At 41.2% G+C, this 21,534-nt stretch overlaps 1 protein-coding gene across 1 annotated transcript; it reads left to right on the forward strand.

Moving 5' to 3' along the window:
• Positions 1–1,831: 1,831 nt before the first annotated feature.
• TMEM123 (transmembrane protein 123) lies at positions 1,832–17,839 on the forward strand. The gene is made up of 6 exons (XM_058829596.1): positions 1,832–2,092; positions 6,491–6,541; positions 8,548–8,604; positions 13,246–13,440; positions 14,861–15,014; positions 16,058–17,839. Exons 1-6 carry the CDS (start codon positions 2,029–2,031, stop codon positions 16,080–16,082), a joined length of 546 nt encoding a protein of 181 aa, XP_058685579.1. The 5' UTR covers positions 1,832–2,028; the 3' UTR covers positions 16,083–17,839.
• The last annotated feature ends 3,695 nt before the right edge of the window (positions 17,840–21,534 follow it).

Below are 21,534 nucleotides of genomic sequence, written 5' to 3' on the forward strand. Positions count from 1 at the left end.
ACCCTGTCACTACCGCCACCCTGCCCTGCTCAGGTCCTGTGGAACTGCACCAGGTGTGCTCCTGTGGTTATCTTCAGTAGCCATTCTTGCTGCTCCCTGCCACTGGATATCATACAACACTGGGGGGCAAAAGAGTCCTCTCATCTTATCTTTATGTGGGAATCTATATAGGAAATCATTATTTACACCATGTACAAAAGTGCATGATTACTCCTACCAAATTTTCCCAGGATGTTTCCTTCTCAGGGTAGGAACAACTTCCAGCTACTCCAATACATTGCCAGAAATTCATCTTCCACAGAGCAACAAACACCAAAATGAAACAAGACCACACCAAAGCAATCAACACAAGAACTTCCAGCACCTCTGCCTTTACACAGCAAAGAGCCTGTGCAATTGTGCAATGTGCCTCAGTGTCTGCTAACTCATCACTTCTAGGTTAGATTCATGTCTATCTCCCACAACCCCATGACTGCTCTTTGTTCCATCTATCTTAACTACTCTTTTCCTGTAGGTACACAAGTTAAGCAATGTTAATTAGGATGTTCCCAAATAAATTGTTTCCAGTCTGGTTAAGCCTAATGTTCACTTGACTTGTGCAAGAGCTGAAAGACTTAGATATGTTAGATACAGATATATCTTATACATAGATATATATCCTCTAAATGTTAGTTTAATAAAATACCTTTGTTTTCCTCACTATAAGTTTTGCCTCTGTAACAACCAGAGGCCCTTGTGCCTAGTAACATATGTATTACTAGTAGTTCTAAGCTTTTCTGGAATTAGGCTAGCTGAAGATACTAGTCCTATAGCCATCATAAAGAAAAGCTTTGGAGGATCACCTCAGAAAATTCACAGTAAAAAGGTGCATACTGATCCTTGGGTACCTTAGTCATGAAAACCTCACAGGAAGCTCTGCAGAGCAAAGGCCTAAGAGAATGCTGGAAGTATAACACATGCAGCTATTTTCAATGAATGCAGACTGAGGGACCTAATTAGGCTAGAATTATAAAACGATTAAATATTTATTCACCATTTTAATTCACCACTCGCTTGCTGAGAATTACAGAGTAAATGCGTGTCTGCCTGTAGGGAAGTGAGTTAGGTTTCACACAGTACCCAAGTACAGCTTCACAAGTTGTTTGTGGGCTCTCAGGTGGGACACTTCAGCCTCTCTGGCTCAGATATGTGGCTTAACATGGGAACACCGTTGTGCTGCAGTGAACATAAATGTAGTAGTACACACTAACTATTCTCCTGGGGCTTTGCTGCTGATCCTTAACTATCCACATTAAAAATAGTTATTTCCTCTGATAAATGTTTTTCCAGTTGTTTTCACTCTTAAGAACATATTAACAAATTCCCTTTGAAAAACAAATTCCCAACACCACTTTTATGTTATGAGTACTCAGGAAAAATTTGAAAGAACTGAAAGGGTTATTCCCTCTCACTTTTCCCTATAGCCTTTGCAGTCGGTTTCACAATTTTCCAAGTATATCGGGAAATTTCAGGATGCCTCCACGGCATTAGTGCTGGTGACTTTAGAGCCTCCAGCAGCCGGCACCTCGGGAAGGCGTGCGCGGTGAATCCAGGTGCTGGCTCGGTGGATATGATTAACAAGGAAGATAAATCCTCGCAGTTGAGGCTCTTCTCGCAGATGTCGAAGGGTATTTGGGAAACAGCCTGACATCACCAGCCGTGAGCGCTGTTGTCAGGCGGCGCTCCTGGAGCTCGGCCCTGTTCCCACAGGTGCTCACAGACCTCCAGAGCGCCACTCGGGTGTCACCTCTGCAGCACCTGGTGAAGCACTCACATCTCTCCGCGTGCTAGCCTCCCCTTACGGGCACCGCAGCGCTTGGCCGCTCAGCCTGCCGGAAAACGCTGGGAGGAGGAAAAAAAAGAGAGAAGATCCCACCTCGCCGGGTCCATCCCCGGCCTGCTCCCCGCCCCGCGGCCCCGCCCTGGCCCGCCCCTGGCCCGGCAGCGCGCAGACCGCGCCCGGCGAGCTCGGCCGGTTCCTCCGTGGCCATGCGGCTCCTCGGCCGCGCATCCTGCGCTCTGTGGCTGCTGCTGCTGCTGGCCCGCGGCTCCCGTGAGTAGCGCCCGCGGGGGGACGGGCCGGGCCGGGCCCAGCCGAGCTGGGGCGGGTGGACGGGGGGCCCTGCGCCCCTCCGCCCCTCGTAGCCGCTCTGCCTGGCGGCTGCCGCCGCATTCCGCTGGGCTGATCCAGGCCTCGTCCCGCCGCTGGCGGCCGGAGCGGGGCCGGGGCTGCGCCCTGGCTGCCCCCAAGCGCCCCGGGGCGCGGCAGCGGGACAGCTCCGAGGGGGAGCCGGGGTCGCACGGCCGGCGTGTCCGGGAGCTGTATCAGAAACGGAGAGGAGGGGTTAATATTCGGGATGTTTGCTGAGTAGAAACCACAATGCCAGGAACCCCCCGAGGAGTGTCTGGGTTGGGGGTGCGTACGCCCGCAGGGATGCGCGGGCGCGGCCCAGTCTCGGCTCCGCCCCGGGGGAAGGCCCGGAGCGGTCCCGGGGCCGGCCGGGGGACACGGGGGAGCCTCCGGCGGGGCCGGGCTGGGAAGGGCCGCTCCTTTCCCCTTCGGGATGCTGCTCTCTGGGGCTGTGCTCGGAGCTCCGGCTCACGGTGGCGGTGCGGAGGGGACAGCCGCTGTGCTTTGTCGCGTTTCTGTCAGGTGCTCGCAGCGGGGCTCTTTGTAGTGGTCGGTTCTAGCAAACGCACAGCCTTGTGCCCGGGCTCAGGACCACAGTCAGGGGACCAGCGTTGACAGACACTGAAATAGACCGAGAAACATACAGGTCTGATCTTCTGGAATTGCCTTTTCAGAAGGCTGAAGTGTCTCATACGGTGCCACACCATTTTCCAAAATAAAGAAGCCAAAAGACGATGGGTACTTGGATTAACCTGCTCTAAATACTGCTGAGGAATCTCAGTCCAGCAGTGTTTATATGCTGTTGTTTAATCTGGTGAAGTTATAATATAAATTGATTTTTACAAAAAGAGAATGAGGAACGTAAACAGCTTTATAATTGCCCTTCCAAGAACAAGGGCAAATTATCTTTAAAAGGTGTTTACAGGTAACCTATTTATTGCTTTGCTAAAATCCTACGGCCTCCATTTAATAACAATATTTTCATTTTCATTTCATGTGGTATAAGATTGCACTGATCTGTCTTCTGTCGTGCTGCTTCCTGAGTGCATGTGGTGATTTAACTCAGAGTACAGTCACTGCTGTCTCCTGGAGCAGGGTTCATCTCATCTAACTCCTGAAACTCAAATGTAGTGCTTCCTCTGTATGTGAATTGGTTGTCTGGGGCTCAGTTGTCATATGATGAAAGAAATTGTGCCCTTTTAAGGCTCAGTTTAATGTATCTGTTGAAATAGCTTTTTTTTTTTTTTCCTCTGTCCACTTAGAAACTTCCAGAAAGTACTGCTGAGATTTGTGTTGATTTCAGCAGAAGTTTGTGATTATCTAATCAACACTACAGGAGGAAGTGTGAACCCCATCAAATATTTATATGCAAGAAGTGAAAGTGGCATTAGATGTGTCTTCACTCTGGTTAATATTTTTGTGCAGGCTGGCTATTTCAATATAATGCTGCTCTTTTACTCTGCTGGACAGTTTATTTCTATGTGTCAGACAAGTCAGTGGAAGAAACATCACCAAAATAATATGGTTTATAAAAAATCTTTCCCACTGTTATGTAAAATCCATCTGGCTTCCTGGTACCTGAGTAAGGAGAATCCCCTTTCCCTGTCAGGAAGTGGCCTTCACCCCCTTCCTGCTGTGTTGAGAAAAGATAGCTAGTGACATCTTCCAAGGGCTTGATTGTATACAGAACTACTCATAGTAAAAAACCAGCAGCAGCAGCAGCCTCCAGGCCTGTAAACAGGCATGATATTTTGATTTTCTGTATCATCTTCTCTTAGAAGAGGTTAGATTCATATTGCTCTAATGTCTCTGCTTTAACCATTCCAGCACCTCAGCTCTTCCTCATCTGGATTTCTTAGAGATTACTGAGCAAGTGTGTGATCTTTCTAATGGACTGCACATTGTCAGTGCTTCTGTACTTTTGGGCTTTTAAACCAACAACAGCAGAATGACTTGGGCATAAAACTCCCCTCTGCGCCTGCTATGCATTAAACTTGAAAAGAAAAAGGGCCAGAGAGGATTTTATATATATCTTTTGACATGTCCCGAAAATGAATATGTAAAGCTGTGCTTAGTAAAAATGAGTTTATATACCAACATTTCCTGCAGCATAAAGTTTAGCTACACTAGACAAACTGTGTGAGTCCTTCCAAATGAGTTTGTCTTCTGTGTGAAGGTTGGAGTGAGCAAATTGACCTTGGTCACATGCAGGCAGTTGAATGACTACTGCCATTAATTTGTGTAGGTTTCTACTACCAGGGTTCAGCTATGGAGAACAGTAATTTGGTATGTGTCTGAGCTGGAGACTACAGATTGCAAACATGAATGTTATCCACTGTGTTGATTTTTGCAGGACCTGGCAAAATCAAGTCCATTTAACATCCTGTCCTTTTCATTTTTAGCAAGTCTCAGAGCTATCCCTATCACTCACCCTGTATGTATTTGTTTAACACACAGGCACAAGTCTTCAGTGTCTGCTACTTCAGAAAGCCCCATTCCAGATATAAAACTGGAATAACTGAACTGATTTTGCCCTTTTGAAAGTTTGCATATCCAAATTGTCCAATTCACAACTTTTGACGCACTAGAGCAACAAAACCACAAGAGGCCCTGAAAGCACTTGAAATGCCGGACTCTGACAGGGGCTTTCACAGGAAGCACACTTGCCTTCAGATACACCCCAGCCAGCCACGGTTCTGTGGTTTTTCTGCTGTATCTGTGCCTGAGCTTAAACAGAGCAAAACAGGGTTGTCAGACAAAAATCATGTTGATCCCTCATCCCTGTCCTTTTCCGGTTTGTGGTGTTCTGATGCAGTTTTAGTTTGGGTATATCCTTGTGTTGGTTCTGTTTAATCATGAAAAATGGGAACAAGAGATCCTTTCTTTCCGTCCCCTCTCTTCTGGGTCACAGGGAGACCTCAGCACAGAGTTGCTCTGCTTAAGGTTCGTAGGCCCAATGTTGCAGCTGATGCTGTGGCCCCAAGAGCTCTGCTTGTGCACAGGATGCTGCAGCTGGCTGCCAGCTCTCTCCTCTCTTCCTTCCTGTACCAACCCATGTGTGTCTACACCTGGGTCAGTGTGGATTTCTAACCCTTGCACTTCTGTTTCCTGGAGAAGGCCAGAACCCCTCCCTGTTTTGCTTTGGGACAGTTGAGCTGTGAAGCCTGTGGTCTGGGATGAGAGGTTCTACTTGTCAGAGCCATGACTGCATAAAAGCTGTGGTGCTTTTTGCTGTGCTTAACCCAGGCGTCCTTTCTGCCTCCTTTTGAAGTCTCCTGTTTGCCACTGCAATGATACATGCAGCTTCAAATTCAAAGACAGTCTCAGGCTAGAGAACACTTTGGGAATAGTATCATTTTGAGGTGTTCTTTTATCTCCCTCATCCCATTCACTGCCATGTATTCCAATGTGGCATATGTTTATGCCAAACCCCATTTAAGGAGTATTTGTATTCTGGAGCCAGTGCATGTTATTCAGATTTGGATTTGTTTAGGAAGGGAAGAAAAATAAGCATCTTTTAAGCTGGATAAAGTCCTCGATATCTTTCAAGGTGTGCAGTCCAAGCTGATCTGAACTAAACTAATACAGTCCTGCCTTTACTTCCGCTTCTATTTCCTGCCCCTCTCTTTCAGCGGGTTATATACAAAGCCCTTTTTGCTGGGTAAAAAATTTCTCTGCAGAAAAAAACATTGTGTGCTGTTGAAGAGGGACATAATGTCAGTTTTGTGGTGGCTTAGCTTTCCCAATCAGATCATTGTTTAGTGTGGGGGAACTTGCTGTCATGTAGAACAGTTTTTTTGCAGGATTTGGTTCTCTCTGGGGAAGTTTAGTTTCGCCGTGTTCCATCCTTTGTTTGTTTGTTTTCCCTAAGCTCCCTAATTAAGCAGTGTAACATACCTTGCAGTGTTGCCTTTAGTCTTGATATTGCAGGGATGATGATATACATCCTGCAATATCAAGACCAAAGTATCATAGAGTATCATAGAAATAGGGCTTTTCTTTTTCTTTGAGCTTACAAAACCTTAGTCAAGGTCTTAAAGTGGTGAAGTTTGCAAATACAAATGGCAAAATAACTCATTGTATATCATGATATACAGGATGGAAGGAGTTGCAGTTCATTTGGAGGTTGGGTAGTATAAATGGTGTCATTTTTATTGTGCTCAGAGCAGGCTGTTGTGCTAACATGTTTTTATATCATCATTATGACTGACTCCTGTCCATGGTAAAGTAGTCATTTAAATTCCCAAAGCAAATGGCAGATGCTATACCTTTTTTCTTCCACCTAAAACTATCTTATTATTCCTGTGTTCTTTAATGTAGGAAACGAAGACGTGAACAGCACGACTCCAATTCCAAGCAATGGGTTGGCAGGTAATACTTTTGGTATTTCTGTTGCTGTTCCTCAGTAACATCAAGAAAAGCAGTATGTATTATTTTCTGTACTATAAACTGTCTTGTAATAATTTTCCCTTTATTTTATTTTATTGAATTGTGGGCAGCTGTAGGGCAGAAGGGAGGTACTGTGATTGTCACATCTATTCCGGTACAAATAAAGATATTTAAGGGAAATGGTAAAACACAATTCAGTTTTCCCATATCCTTGGGAACCCCAGAGCAATAGAGAGAGGAGAAATAAAATGGGAAAATACTGTGTATAGAACTAGAAACACCTATCAACATCAATTTACAGTTAAAAGGCAAGCCAAGAAGTCTGCTAGATTAGAATTCAGTGATATTCAGATAAAGGCAAGGCATTTTTTCATTTGAGTAATTTTTGCCCTCTACTACTTCAGTCATCTCATTTGTTGGCCAACAGTACTCTGCTCATTAACTCACTCTTGTGAGTCTTGTGTTGCAATACTGACTCACACCCAAATTCCAGGCAGTAGATGTGGCTTCTTTTTACCTGTAGGAACACGCAGTCTACATCCAGAGCTATCCCAGGACTGCAGAAGTAGGTGCTTAAAACCTGTTGGAAAACTGAAGATGTGTTCTGGTTACAGTATTGGGCCTGTGTGGGATAAAAGTCAACATATGCAAGAAAGAATGTGTTTGTAATTGTACTATCATACACCCTTTCTCAAAGGCATTTAAATCTGCAACTTAATGTCCAGTTATGTCAGTATAAGGGTTGAGTGTGCAGTACACAGTGTAGGGGGCTACTTGGCTGTGATTATACCAAAGAAATAGCAAAGTAATTACCTCTGTTATTTTTACCCCCTACCATTTTTTTTGGTATGAAGATGTAAATTTGTTCTTAACCTGACCTTGCTCATAACATGAATGCAATTGCAAAGGGTTTTAGACTAGACTTTCCCAGTGGTAAGAACAGCAGATCCATTGAAAGGAAGTAGGTAGAGGTCTGCTTCTTTATTGCAGTAGCTCTGTTGCTCTCCTCTTAATCTCTTGAGGTTATGTGCTTTGTTTTTCAACCATGCTAAAAGCAGCACAGTGCTGCAAGGCACATAACCCTGCCAGTGTGGGATGTTGCTGTAAAAGATTACTTACTTCAGAGAAAAGAATGATCATAGAATGGGCATTCACAACAGTGCAGAATGAAGGGAAGAAGGTATGGGCAGTGACACTCCCAAAAACAGCCCAGATCTTTGCCAGGAGGAAGGGATGCTTAATCTGTGAGAAACACAGAAGAGGGATGCAGCAATGAGGACAGAAGTGACTGGGAAGGTGCCTGAGAAACCTAGAAATAGGAAAGAGGACCATGAGGACAAGAAAGAGAACTGGAACAGGAGAAGTGAAACAAGGGAGAGAAAGGCAAAACCAGTAAGACTAGGCTGCATTTTATGTCTGGGAAAAGGTGCTTTCTTAGGACCCTTTTTGTTAGAGAACATAAGTATGCAGGAAGATGTTTTTCAGAGTATCTGTCTGCCCCTACTTGACTACAGTATATTCCCAGTATCATCCCAGTTTGCAACAGAGATGCAACAAAATGAAGGGAAAGGTCAAGGGACAGAAGATGGAACTGAAATAGAGGAATAAAAATACTAAACTGCTCCTCCCCCCACCCCCCAGTGCGTAAGTAGGTTAAGAAAGTCAGTGACAGTATGGTTATTTTACAGCAAACAGAATAAAACAGGAGATAGAAGTAAAAGATGACAAACAGAGGATGTGTAAAGGATCAGATGCAGACCATTTGGACACTGCTGTGCATACAGTGTTAACTATGCTGCACTGAGATCTAGAAATATTTTGCAGAGGGATAAAAACCATCTGCTTTGGGATGAGCTATTCTCTGCTGTATTCCCAACTATAGTCCCCAGGCACAAATACCCTGAGGACAGTATTGTGTTGTGAGTACCTTAATTATAGTATGTTAAAATGAAAAATACTAATTTTCTTGTTTTGTTTTTTTCTTGAAGACAATAGCAGTTCATCCACTTCATCATCCACACAATCTACAGCAGCATCTACAGGAGGTATGTATCTGTTCATTACTGTGAACCTAGAAGTTAGTTCCAAACTTAACCCTGATCATACCAAATTCTAAAGAATAGGCCATCAGAAGTGGGTATTTGAGACAGCTGTTACTATTTTAAGGCTGCTTATGGCTGTTACCATTTTAAGGAAGCAACATCTAAAACTGAAAAGAAGCTATACTGTTTTTCAAATTTACCATACTTCATCAGTAATTGCATTTGTGATGCCATTTAAACATAGGGATCAAAATTTAACTGTGAGGAAGAATTACAAGAAGTTGGGTTTTTTTAATGTTTACTCTTCATCTTTAAGTAAACTTCTTCCATTTTCATGAAGTAAAGGTGAATAGGTTGTTATGCAAACAGTGCATACCTATTTAATGTTATTTCACAGTAAACAGATTTAGGGTATAATGAAATCCTGGGAGCTTGAGTTTCAAGAGTAGGACTCCATTTCCTTTTACATAAGACTCATAGAATCACAGTATCAGCAGGGTTGGAGGAGAACTTCAAGATCATCTGTCTAGCCATCAGTGTAGAACCACCATAATCACCCCTAAACCTTATCCCCACATGCCACATCCAGGCTTCTCTTGGACACTTCCAGGGAAGGTGACTCCACCACCTCCCTAGGCAACTTATTCCAATGCCTAACCACTCTTTCAGTGAATTTGTTTTTCTAATATCCCGTGGCACAACTTGAGGCCATTTCTTCTTGTCCTTTCATTTGACACATGGCAGAAAAGACCGACCCTCACCTCACTACAACCTCATGGCACCTAATACATAGAAAATAATCCTTAGAGAGCTCATAGCACAAAATAGTGCCATTTAAACCAGTATCAACTAAGTGGAACAATTTGTCATGGATGTATTTTCATTGTTCTAGCAGTACCATATTTCCTTCAGAACCTGTCAAAACAATTGTAAATAAATAAGTTAAATGAGGAAGTTAAAACATTCATGTTCTGGAAGAACTTGCACGGGTAGGTTTCACTGCATTAGTCGGGACTGTATAAGAGTTAACGTCATGCAGTTGTTCGAGAGAAGCTAGTTCTAGAAACTGGGGCCCCTTTGTGCTAAGAGCCATGTGAAAGCAGGGCAGAAATGTTGTGTCTACTTAAGATGCTTTGTGTATTTGTGGAGTTTTAGGCTGATCATAAAGTCCCAGCTATGTAATTTTACTTCCAGTACAACTCTTATATTCTGTCTCTGTAATTTCCAGATAAGCTCTGAGCTACTGCAGTCAGAAGTTGCTTGTTTTTTTTTCATTTAAGTATAAAATGCTCACTGGAAGAAAAAATATCCCCACCTTTGTGAAGACCTTCCTTCTGATAGCAAGCAAGTGGTGCGCTGTCTTCTTCCATTGCCTGCAGTGTAGCAGTTCAAGCATGTCTAACTTGGAAAGCCCAGAGATTTCTGTAATCTCCTTGTTGCCTTATGGCCATCCCCTAAGTGTGTGAAGCCACAGTGTTTCACCCATCCTGTGCTCCTTCTGACTTCTGCTCCAGCCCTTGCAGGTTTCTTGGAGAGATCCGAATTTTACTAGTTTTGGATAATAACAGTAAAAAGAGGCCTGAGCCCTTTACTGTTAGGCATAGGATAAACCTAACAGATAGCTGTGCCTTGCTTTGCAAGGTTTGCTGATTCCCATCCTTTCATCTTTTTTTTTTTTTTTCCTATTAGAAGTGTCATAGATTTTAATACAATGTTCACGTATTTTGATTATCTGTCCCAATCTCTTCATAGTAAAGACCTAGGGGGTATATATACTATATATATATATACTTAATTTCATATATTTTCATATATTTTATATATTATATATATATATACTTAATTTCACTTAAAGTCTCTGCCATTTTTTTGAGGGGGAGGAAGGGAGCTCTTCGTGAAGGAAGCAAAAGTGTTTCATTCAATCATTTTCCATGCAAGAGAAAGTACTTCTTTTAGAAAGGGCATTCCATAATAATCTTGCATGTTAGCACAGTGCTTACACAATTTGAGTTTTGTGTTCATTCTTGTTGAGTTAGAACACTGAGTAATAGCACGTGCTGCTAAAGATTCTTATCTATATGCTATATAATTTTTTTTCTAAATTGATGATTATAGCATAGCTATTTAATGCTTAAACACAGGTAGCAAACTATGTAAAATGCTTGCTTGTCTCTTTTAAAAACAAAGCATCATAAACCTGAAATATATTACTGACATGCATCCTTTTTAAATAATAAAAATTAACACAGGCAGTCAGGGTTTGTTTAGTGTAGTGTTCGATGAAGCCCAGCTGGTCTTCTGGGGGAAAGTAATTAGGGAAATAGAAGATAAAAGGACAGATGTTGCTAGCAAATATTCTTTCATCTTCACTCTGTTTGTAAAATAATACGGGTAAGATTTTCCAAAGATGGAGAAGAACAGATTAGTGCCTGATTCATGTCAGCTCCCCAAATTCTCCAGCTGCCTCAGATAGCCTCCTAATGATGTTTTGAAAAGACTGATGTTAAATACACCATGAAAGATAGGTCTAGAGATTACACAGATTTTACTGTTAAAGTTACATCACCAAGGGCTATGATCTTGATTAAGTAAAAAAAGGATTGCTACCAAAAGAGAGAGGGGGAAAAGTAATGTGCAAATGTACTGAAATTCCTCATAGATGTTTGGATTTTTTTCCTCATGACTCAGGTTTTCTGTAGGGTAATTTAATACCCATAGACAAAGTACCAGCTTTGTGTAACATCATTTTAAAATGTGACACATCTAACAGTTAGCCATTGTATTACTCAGAAACAGAAGGCCCTTTGGCACTCTGAAATCTCGGCTCAAAAACAACCCACAGAAAACTGCTTGACACTTGTATAGAGATTTGTCCTTCTTTGGTATCACTTATGTTAGGAATGTACTTACCAGGTGTGGTTTCATGTCATGTAACTGTAGATGGGTTCCATGTAGACATTTCCTTGCTTGCTTTCTACAATGAGGAACCATTTGGTATCTATGGATCATTGTATCTTTGGGGAGTTTTACCTGTCAGTATTAAAATGTGCCCTGAATTTTATCTGATGTATTTTACACATGCTTCATAGAGGAACTGAATTTTCATAACAAGGTAAGCAAATTAATATAGTGTTCCAATTGTTCCACCTCAATGAATGCTCATTTCAAAGGGTTTTCTGGTTTTATGGCACAATACAGTTATAACATTAAAGAGCAGGAAAACAAATGGCATTTACAAAGGAGTCTGTATTTTGGTATTTCAGTAGTTCTAATGCTAAATGTCTCAGAAGTGTTGTGTAGGCTAGTTCCTTTCTGCATGTTTACATTGCTATATTGATGAGTTTTTTGAAGTTTTTGATGCTTATATCAGTACTGGAAACTGTGATAGTTAAATCTTAGCAAAGACAGTTTTGTATGTAGTTCCTCATGTTTTACACAACACAAATTTTATTCTACAGAAGCATTTTAAGTGCAGTTTAAAAAAAGGCAGAAATTTGGTATCAAGGTTACTTTGTAACTGAAATGAAACTATCCTTCAATTACTCTAATTTTAGACAATTTCAAGAAAACATGGACATAATTAGATATTTGAAATTCCGTATTGAAAAGCTTTTGAGGTGTCTCAAATGAGCCCAGTTTGTGTGAAGCTATAGAAATAGTACAGAAGTAGACAGCTGCAAAGGAGCTCTTTCTAGAATTCTTTCATACATAAAAGCTATTTGCATCCTATTGTCTGCTTAGAGAAATGTTAGTTGCATAACAGACTCATGTTTCTTGTTAGTTCCTTCTTAGAAAAATAAATTATTGTTTTACAGTCATTGTTAGCTGGCTGCCTTCCATGAAAGTTCTAAGGATTTTGCTATAAAAAGCAATTTCTATTATTCTTGAGTTTTGTATCATGGTATTTTTATTCTAAGCAGTTCATTAGTGTTTTCTGAGGAGGGAAAGGGAAGTGTTAGGTAAAAGTAAAGTAAAAGACACTACGTCAATGAAACTTGAGAAAAAGCATTCCAGCCTTTGTTTTAACCTTGGCAAGACTAAATAAATTACTTAAGCATACATTTACAGTAGTTGAAATTTAATCATGTTTTGTCCTTACCACATAAATACAGAATTCTCTGTGGTAAGTTTTTAATGTACATGGAACCCTAGTAATGCTGGTGTTTTGTTCAAAAACAAATGAAAGATCAAATCATTACTAAAGTTGGGGGGATGGTGTTTTCATGCAAACCCTGTTCTTATCAGAAAAGCTTTGTTGTCTGAAAAAGTAGACACTTCAAATAGAAAGTAACTCCTGATCCAGAATTTTATTGCATTTTAACATATTGTAAATTAGGTATGATAATGTGGAATTGGGTTGTTACGAAAAAAAAAAAACAAACCTGACTCACCTAAAAGTCATCATGTATTATCCAGGTTTTCTTTATAGCCTTTCCTTTAAAGAATTCATGACCTTGAGGCCCAGAAATCAGAGCCTAGGTCTTCCCAGAGGAAAGTCTGTATGCAAGTCTGGATGGCATGCAGTGGCATTTTTGTTGTTACTCTGATGTTCTATTTGGGCATGATAAACGTGGTCTTACTCAATGCAGGTACAACTGTTTATTTTCATTAATTTTTCTGCGTGGTATCACAAAAATTTCCCAGGTGTATCCACCAGTACTATTCATCTGACCAGTACCAGTCAGCCCAACACCACCACCACCACAGCTGTGATCATGACAACTCAGCCCACCAAAGCCAGCCAGACAGCAACGCCCACCACAGCTGCACCAGTCACATCACCACAAGGCAATATTACAGGGGTGACCACTTCTAAGACTTCCTCCACTTCTGTAACAGGTGAGTTCGCAGTTCAGAAAGCTCATAAAGGCTTGGATGCATGTTCACATTGGTTGCAGAACAGTTAGTTTTACAGGAGTGTAAAAAAAGAGAAGAAAATATTTGCATGCTGAAAAAGAAGACTAAAGTGGGAGTTCATCACTAAGCTGGATACAATAATGTTGCTCTGAGCACTCCGCTTACTTAGGACTCACTTTAACCTGAGAGACCTGACAGATTTAAGGAAAAGAAAAAAAGTGCAAGTAGTCTTATCCAGCAGCCACCAGCAAGGAGATCAGCAATGTGAGGGAGAAACCCTTGATTTTGAACATTTTGAATACAACTTCTGTGTTCAGCTCTCCTTTCTGCAGTTTATTTGAACTCATCTCTAATGCTTCCTTTTTCACAGCTGACCTGTATCTCAAAATATGTTTACTGGCTTGGTAAAAAGACTGAGCTCTGTTAGCAATGTGATGAATGTTACCCTAACAGAGAATAGAGCGTGACTGTACACGAGTCACCCTTTATGTAAAAGTTGTCAAATACAGTTTAACTGTACCCAGTAATACAAAAACAGTGAGTGCAGAATTCAGTATTTCCTTGCACTTGGCTGTGTTCCCATCACTTCATGCTTGCACTTTTAAACACATCAGGAATGCTTACATATCAGTGAAGCATCATTGGGTAGGTGAAGGTGTCACCAGAAGAAACACTCTGCATGTAGCAAGTACAAATAGAATTGGGCACAGACTGGGTCTTTAGGTGGGAGTTTGTAGCAGATGTAACCAGTTCTAGCAGCAAAACAGCTATGGATTATCTGAGATCATGTTGGCTGTGTCAGTGTTTGTGTCAGGCTGCAGAGGTGATCTCACTTGGGACTGTGAGGGTAGAATTCCATGAGACAAGGTAAAGCAATCCCAACAGCTCATTGCTACCAGGTGTTCTGCTCCCACCACATAACTACACTGACAGACTTGGTGGCTGTTGGTCCCCTCTTGCAGGATGAGTCAGTATGTTCATCTGACTGAAAGCAACTTCCTTTTATGCTTGGGTTTATTTCAGGCCAGCTTAGTGAATTAAATTGGCTTATGGAGGGTTTGAAAAACACTAGAACTGGCCTAAGAAAGGCAGGAGCTCCATGTGTAGAAGGAGGGGGGCAGGGGAGATAAAAGGCAGGGGGAAAAAGGGAGATGGAGAGAAGGAGCAGTCAGTCGTTGAGAGACAGCAAGCAGGTGGACCTATGTCACCAGAACAGGACACTTAAAACCAGAGCGCTTGGTTTCAGTGTGCTTGGCTTGTGTCTTGTTAGTTGATCTTGGTTAAATTTGTCTAATTGGGTCTTCAGGTGATAAATCAGTGGTGAGGACAGGATGTAGAGTAGTCCCTCAAAACACAATTTTGCAAGCTCTGTAAAATGTGCATTTTGTTTTCTTCTTTTCAGCCACATCAAAATCAGAGGCTGTCATAGTCAAAACCTCCAGATTTGATGTGGGCAGTTTTGTAGGTGGCATTGTACTGACTCTTGGAGTCCTGGTCATTCTCTACATTGGTTGCAAAACTTACCACTCTAGAAGAGGCATTCAGTACAGAACCATGTAAGTTCCCAAGGGATTGTCCCTTGGCCATTTATAACTTTCTTGGGGGGAAAAGGAAACCCAAATGGGCAGAATGAGCTCCGGAACATTTGTTTAATGTACGTTATATTAATATCAATAAGAGATTTAACTCTGATGTTTTGTCATTCACCACTTCTGCCATTTGCCATTAGTATTATGCCTCTCTCCTCTGGGTTTTTTTTCTCTGATCTATTAGATAGAATAATTTTATTTTTTTTAAAAGGATCCTTGTCATTTAGCTAGTCCATGAATAGTTAACATTTCATTGAAACTTTCTGCAGTTTTCAAGATTTCTTTCTCTTAGACTCTTTTTGTCTATTCATTCTTAGGTGTTTTCTTCCCCCTTGCCGTTAATTTATAGTGAATTCTAATCAAAATTGTACCATCACGCTTGCTATTTATGCTCAGTTCTACTCCACGCTTCAGGACTTGCCCACATTTAATTTAAGAACTAAGTTGCTTTTGTTTTCCTCTTCAGTGTCATCCATCACAGCCAAGAAGTTTTAAGTGAGGTGAGGTCATAAGACCTGTTGGGATACTGGTGTTCAGGCCTTTTTTTCTCTCCATCTTAACTCCTCATTAGTGGTCATGGAATGAAGCCAGTCCCTGCTGCACCTTTACCCAAAGTAGTGTTTGTAAATAGGTATTGTAAAATTTACATCAACAGTCTTCAAAATGAAGAGAACCTGCTGCTGAGCTTGTACAGTGGCTTTGATTAATTGATGTTACTCCTGGTGAGATAGAGGATAAACAGGCCTGAGCAACAGCTGATGTAAGAATACGTGAATGATGTATGAAAGACAAATTGTTAGGGAAGCTGGAGGAGTGTTAATAAAACTGTTCAGCTATCTTCAGGCTTGGCTCAGAGAGGACTGTAACTCCCAGATCAATGTGTCCTTACTCCTTCCTAGCAAGGCATCCTCTGCTCACAAAATAACCTTCTCAGCAGCAGCTGGGTGGCTCTTTCTCGTGTTGACTGTTGCTTGTAGTGCAGAGCATTAATTACTGTGTTTCTGTTACAGTGATGAACATGATGCTATCATTTAAAGAAGACTTCAGAGAAGACAGTGTTGGAAACCCACCCTGTCACAGCTGTTGTAACTTCTGAAAGAGTTTCTTTCATAAAGATGATCACAGTCTCTAAACCTGTCTTAGGTGTTATGCAAAATGTGCAGAAGCTTTTTAAGCATCCTGATTTTTTACATTGGCTCTTGTAAGAGGAGCTCAGCACTTTGTAGACAGTATTTTCTTTTTCCAGTTTTTGTAACCAGATTTAGAGAAAACCACCTACTGAGTCATTTTAAGGTACACACACAGCTCTCTGAAATAGCTAGTTACTAGCACTGGTAATTGCATCAATGAAATTCTAAGTAAGTTCAGGGAGTTTTTTCTAAAATTTCATATTAAATTGTATTTATTTTGAAGTTTGATGTGACCTTAGTTTAGAAATTTTGAGTTTTGAATAGCTCAGTTAATTTTTAATAGGCTTCAAAGGAGGTGTGGTTAGATAACTGTATAGAAGGTGATAATAAGTACTCTAAATGTCAGTCATTAGCTTGCCAGTGAGCTGCAGATGCTTTCCTTAATAGGCTGTATAAGGAGAGTAGCTGCAGGAAACATGGACAGAATGGAAGTATCCAACCATAACCCTTTTCTCTAAAAGCTTATTTTTTCTCGAATGTCCTAATGAAGCTTGTACAATTGAAGATTTAATAAAAATGAAGAAAAGTAATTTTGTCATTATAAATATAAAGAAATTCTAAAATTGGCTTTTAAACTGAAGGTAGCAATCATTTGACTCTTGGTTTTTATCATTACAAAGCTGTCTGCAGTGTTTTAGCAGCATTTGATTATTGTTCAAAGTTATATAGTGAAGGGAAAACCTATAAGACAGCATTTTAGCAGACTATAAAGTGCATTTTTACAGCTGTTTTCAGAACCTGATCGTGCTGCACAGATGTACAGAACTCTTTGTGTGGTCAAAGGCCCAGCTGATGGCACTGGGGCATCTCTGAACACACATTGCATGTGGGTCATGTGCAGGATGGTTGGTGCTGTTCCCATGTCTCTTCTGCAGGTCCACTCAGGTAAATCTGCTGACTAACACTGCTGTAAGGAAAACTAGAGCAAATATCAGGAATCACAGGACTGCATCTCTTTAAGTCACTGAATGATTGTTCAGTCTTGCTCAGGCTTCACTTGTAGACCTGTCCCCATGGAAGAGGGTGTGGTGGGGTTTGACTGTCCTGGTTACTGCTGGCACCAGTCCCTCCTGCTGGGCACAAGGGAGATGGTGACAGGTGAGGAAAGTCACAGTGGGAACTGCACACAGCTCAGTTGGGGGCTGGGGAACTCATCAAGGAAAATGTAACTACTCTGGAACAGATTATTTTCTTAAGCAATTGTTTATTCTGACATGCAGTGTTAAAGTGCCCCTTTGGGTTTTTTTTCCTTTTTCATATGGAATAGTAAAACTGTTTCCAAGGCAGAGCCAACTCCAGCAAACCATGGCTAATGAGTCATTTTATAGCTACTCACCTGAAAAGGAGGTAACAGGGCTGTTTAAATTTTTTACTGTGTTTGAGGGTCACAGGGAGAGAGAGTGATTTGGAGTAACTTTTGTATTTTTTCTTAATTGTATTGTTTGGTGGAATTTTCCTGGATTTGACTTGAAGAATTATGGAAACAATTCTTTCATAGAACTGTAATTCCTTCGTAAAAATTAAGCTAGTTAAGTGCAACTCAATTACTGGGATTGTCTCACCTCTGCTGTACAGACAAATAAAATTAAATCTTTGGAGTTATGACATTAATTTCAGTTGATTTTTTAATTTATTAGCCAGTTTTGTAATTCCCTCACTCCTTTTCACAGTCATAGCCATTTGATAAGAAGCACTCACTGTGTATATTTTTAAATGCTAGGATACCAGACCTAGTTCATTTTTGCCTAGTTCAATAATTTCTAATTAATTCTGTGATCTCATTACTACAGTAAAGCACAAGTATGTGCTTAAGACTTCAGAAGTGTCAGTGCAAACATAAAACCAGACCTCCTTCTAGGTGTTTAGAATCTAGACAAAGGGCAGTGCAATTGATAAATTTTACCTTATCTTTGCTTTCCAACAGAAAGTGAAAGCCCGGATTTGTTACTAATTTATAAAGGAAGCTGATGCTATGGTCATTCAGCCCTTCCTTAACTAAGTTTACTAATACTTGTAAAGATGACTCAAGTGTTTGTAGTCCATCCCCTCACTGTGTGTTTCTTACAGTGCTGGTGGCTGAACAATGCAGTTCCAAATTCTGTCTGCCTTAGGAGCCCCTCTGGTGACACATCAAGGAGCTGCATTTGCAGGGTCGTGTTTTAAACCCATCACCAGCATTCGATTCATTATTAAAGCTCTTCCATGCAGCCCCTATGCAGACATTTTACCCTTCATATTCATGTTAAAGTGTTTTTATCTAATACCACAGGCTGGGAGAGTCAGTCACTGACCATAGAACATGGCCAGCCTAGGTTAGCTTTTATAAATGTTAACTTTTGCCCTTCAAACACATCAAGATCAACCTTACAGTCACATCTCAGCGCTGCAGTATTCTGCCTTCATCCCACATGTTTTTCCTTTTTATGCAGCTCTCCTTTAGCCTGTATTCCACTACCAAATTGTAGCACTTCCAGCTTAATTGGTTTGATGGGGCTCTGTATCTGTATCTGTTTGTTGTGGCTTCAAAGCACTTTGGAAATGCTGCACTGTTATACCTGTGTTTTTATTTAAAAAAAAAAAAACAAAAAAACCCCACCCCATACTGTTAAAGCAAGATCACGATGCTGTGGTAATATTCAGTAACTTGAACATTATCCTTTTGTAAATATTTCATACTTTCTTCTTTATTCAGAGCTCTTACATACTCGTGCCACTCTATTTTTGCCCTGAAGAGTTACATAGCATTCTTAACATGCTTTGTTGAAAAATACGTAAATAACAATGTGACAGTATTACCAAAAGTGAAGTGGAAGGGCATGAGAGGCTGGAAATTGCCCAGAGAACTCAAGAGGTTAAGAATTTAGCTGTGATACGGAAACAGAGGGAATGAGGATGGGCCTGTGGAGAAAGTAAACACATTTTCTAGACAGCACTGAAGGAGTCCCAGCTGGTGGTCCTCACAGCTGCTGTATTTTCAGAAAACGTTTGTGCTCCAGCTGGGAATACTGGTGTACTCCAAACACAGGATATATGCAATACCCCAGACTCTTGTGCTTGAAGGGCCCCAGCAAGGAAGCTGGGCTAGAGCGTCAGTAAACACTGTGATCACATGTTCCATTAGAAACAGAAATACAGGACTGGGGATTTAGTTGTCTCAGGGAAGTTGACTGTGCAACAGTAACCTCTAGAGCAAGAGTGACAACAGTTACACTTGAAGTAATTCAGCAGAACAGAGTACCTTCCCTGTCCAGAATACATCTCCTGCCTGAATTCACATACCTGAGGTGGGATATGGAGAGAACTGAATTTCAAGTTCAGTCCCTCTGCAGCATTAACCACAACACTGCACATCTCAGCCTCACTAGATTACAACTGCCACAAGGCAGAATTCAAGGCAGATGAATGCACTATTTATAATTTTCATGTGCCTTTCTTCTGGTGTCTTGTGAGGAACATAGCAAAAAATCAAATTCTGAAAGTATGATACTATGGAGATACTACACAACCACTAACTCTCAGGCACAAAAAGCAGCAATATAAAGTTTTTTTTTATATCATGCTAATGGGGTTCCTAGGTGTTTCCTGCATAGCAATTCATTTTAGCATGTAAGAGCAGTGCTCTAGTGTGATTGGTGGCAGTCTGATCACTTGTGGGCACTAGAACTACATGATGCCTTCAATTTGAAGAACACTAGGCTTCGTGGTTAATGCTTAAAAGCAAACAGAAGAGAGATGTGCATTCAGTGAAAAAAAGCTACTCAAAAAAAAAAAAAATCAGGACAGTGCTAATTAGAATAAAGCTGCATGGCACTGGCTTCACAAAACATGCAGCTACTTGGAGAGCTTCTGTATCTTGCAATATCTCACACCACTATCAGAAACCACAACTGCTTCAGGCTAGATCCATTGCAGATGAGGTAAACTTCAGCAAAGAAATGGTGCTTTTGCAGCAGCTGGGAATACAAAACAGTGGGGAATACTGCCTTCTGTCTGCATCCCACAAGCCTAAACTCCAATGATACTGAAGTTCGCATCCTCCACACCCTCAAAGCCTTGCAAACACTCGCCCTGAGCTCATGACAAGCCATGGGGCTGAAACACTGATGTCCAAGAACTTGAGCTGCTCAGCCAGCAGAGCTGCACAGGATGCTGTGGGTAGGGGCCTATTTATTGTTCAACCCAGTCAGAGCTCTGGAAAATTCAAAGGAAGTGGATGCAGAATGAAGTCTGAGCACGGTCAGCTGGTTCACAAGTGACAGAAGTCACTTGACCCTCTCCCTATGAAACACTAGAGTGTTACCCACGGTTTAACCCTTTGCCGGGGATGTTTGCAATGTGCTATCGACAAGCCTGACTACAGCTTTCTTGGAACAGTCCTAAGGAGAACATAAGTGCTCACATGCACAGCATTATCTATCAGGGCACCCAGTCATTATAGCAGGGTGTAGCAGTCATAACCTACATCAGCCTTCCTGCCAAAACTAGGTCACAGTTTTACCCACCAGTTTCTAGATTAAGTTCTTCCACTTCTCAAAGCAGAAGTGAAAACCAAGTGCAAAGAGCCAGTGCTGTTTGAAGCTGCTGTTTGAAGGGATATTCAAAATATTCAGTGATGGGCTGACTGGTATGTTGCAGGTCCTGAGGGAGGTACACACGGGCATCACAAATGACACTGAACACTTCTTAAAGCCCTGTATATCCTCTCCTCTGATTTTGATGTAGTTAATTGCATTGTTTAAAAAGTCTGCCTGCTAGTATATTTTTTTCCTATCCTCTTCCCTGCTCAGAAACAAGGCATACCTACTAGCAATTCCACACTCTTCAGGTGAGCCTGACCTCGCCAGCTCCCCATGCAGGTTCATCTTCATCTGTAGAAAGTACACTTGGTTCTAATATTACTAATTTCTTGCCTGGAACAAATTAATGAAATGTCAAGTCCTGAGCTTTCTTACTTAAGAAGCTTTCACAACCTTTGACAACTTTTTAAGTTGCTACACAAGACAAAAGAGCTTTCAGAGGCATTTCAAAACCTGAAAAGTGCATTAATCAAAGCTATTTAAAACTACATGCTAGGTTTGAAACATTTACATTTTTAGTAAAAAAAACAAAGGGAAGATATGTACATGTAATAAAGTTGGACAAAAGTCTGCATTTGAAAGAATTACAGCAAGCCAACCTACAGGTAAAGAATCCAAGTCTGGACTGAAGACTATGTTATTATCCACACTCAGGCTCTAAGTGTGGGCGACTGCGGGCTGAAGATAACTGACTTTAAATGAGAGCCAGACAAACTGACT

This window comes from Poecile atricapillus, chromosome 1 (genome assembly GCF_030490865.1).
Source record: "Poecile atricapillus isolate bPoeAtr1 chromosome 1, bPoeAtr1.hap1, whole genome shotgun sequence".
In the NCBI taxonomy this organism is placed as follows: Eukaryota; Metazoa; Chordata; class Aves; order Passeriformes; family Paridae; genus Poecile; species Poecile atricapillus.

Bases quoted from the DNA above. Each gene is read 5' to 3' on its own strand.
- TMEM123 (XM_058829596.1), top strand. From the start codon at position 2,029: ATGCGGCTCCTCGGCCGCGCATCCTGCGCTCTGTGGCTGCTGCTGCTG. The intron at 13,441-14,860 runs GTGAGTTCGCAG...TCTTCTTTTCAG, and splicing joins TTCCTCCACTTCTGTAACAG to CCACATCAAAATCAGAGGCT. The intron at 15,015-16,057 runs GTAAGTTCCCAA...TTTCTGTTACAG, and splicing joins GGCATTCAGTACAGAACCAT to TGATGAACATGATGCTATCA.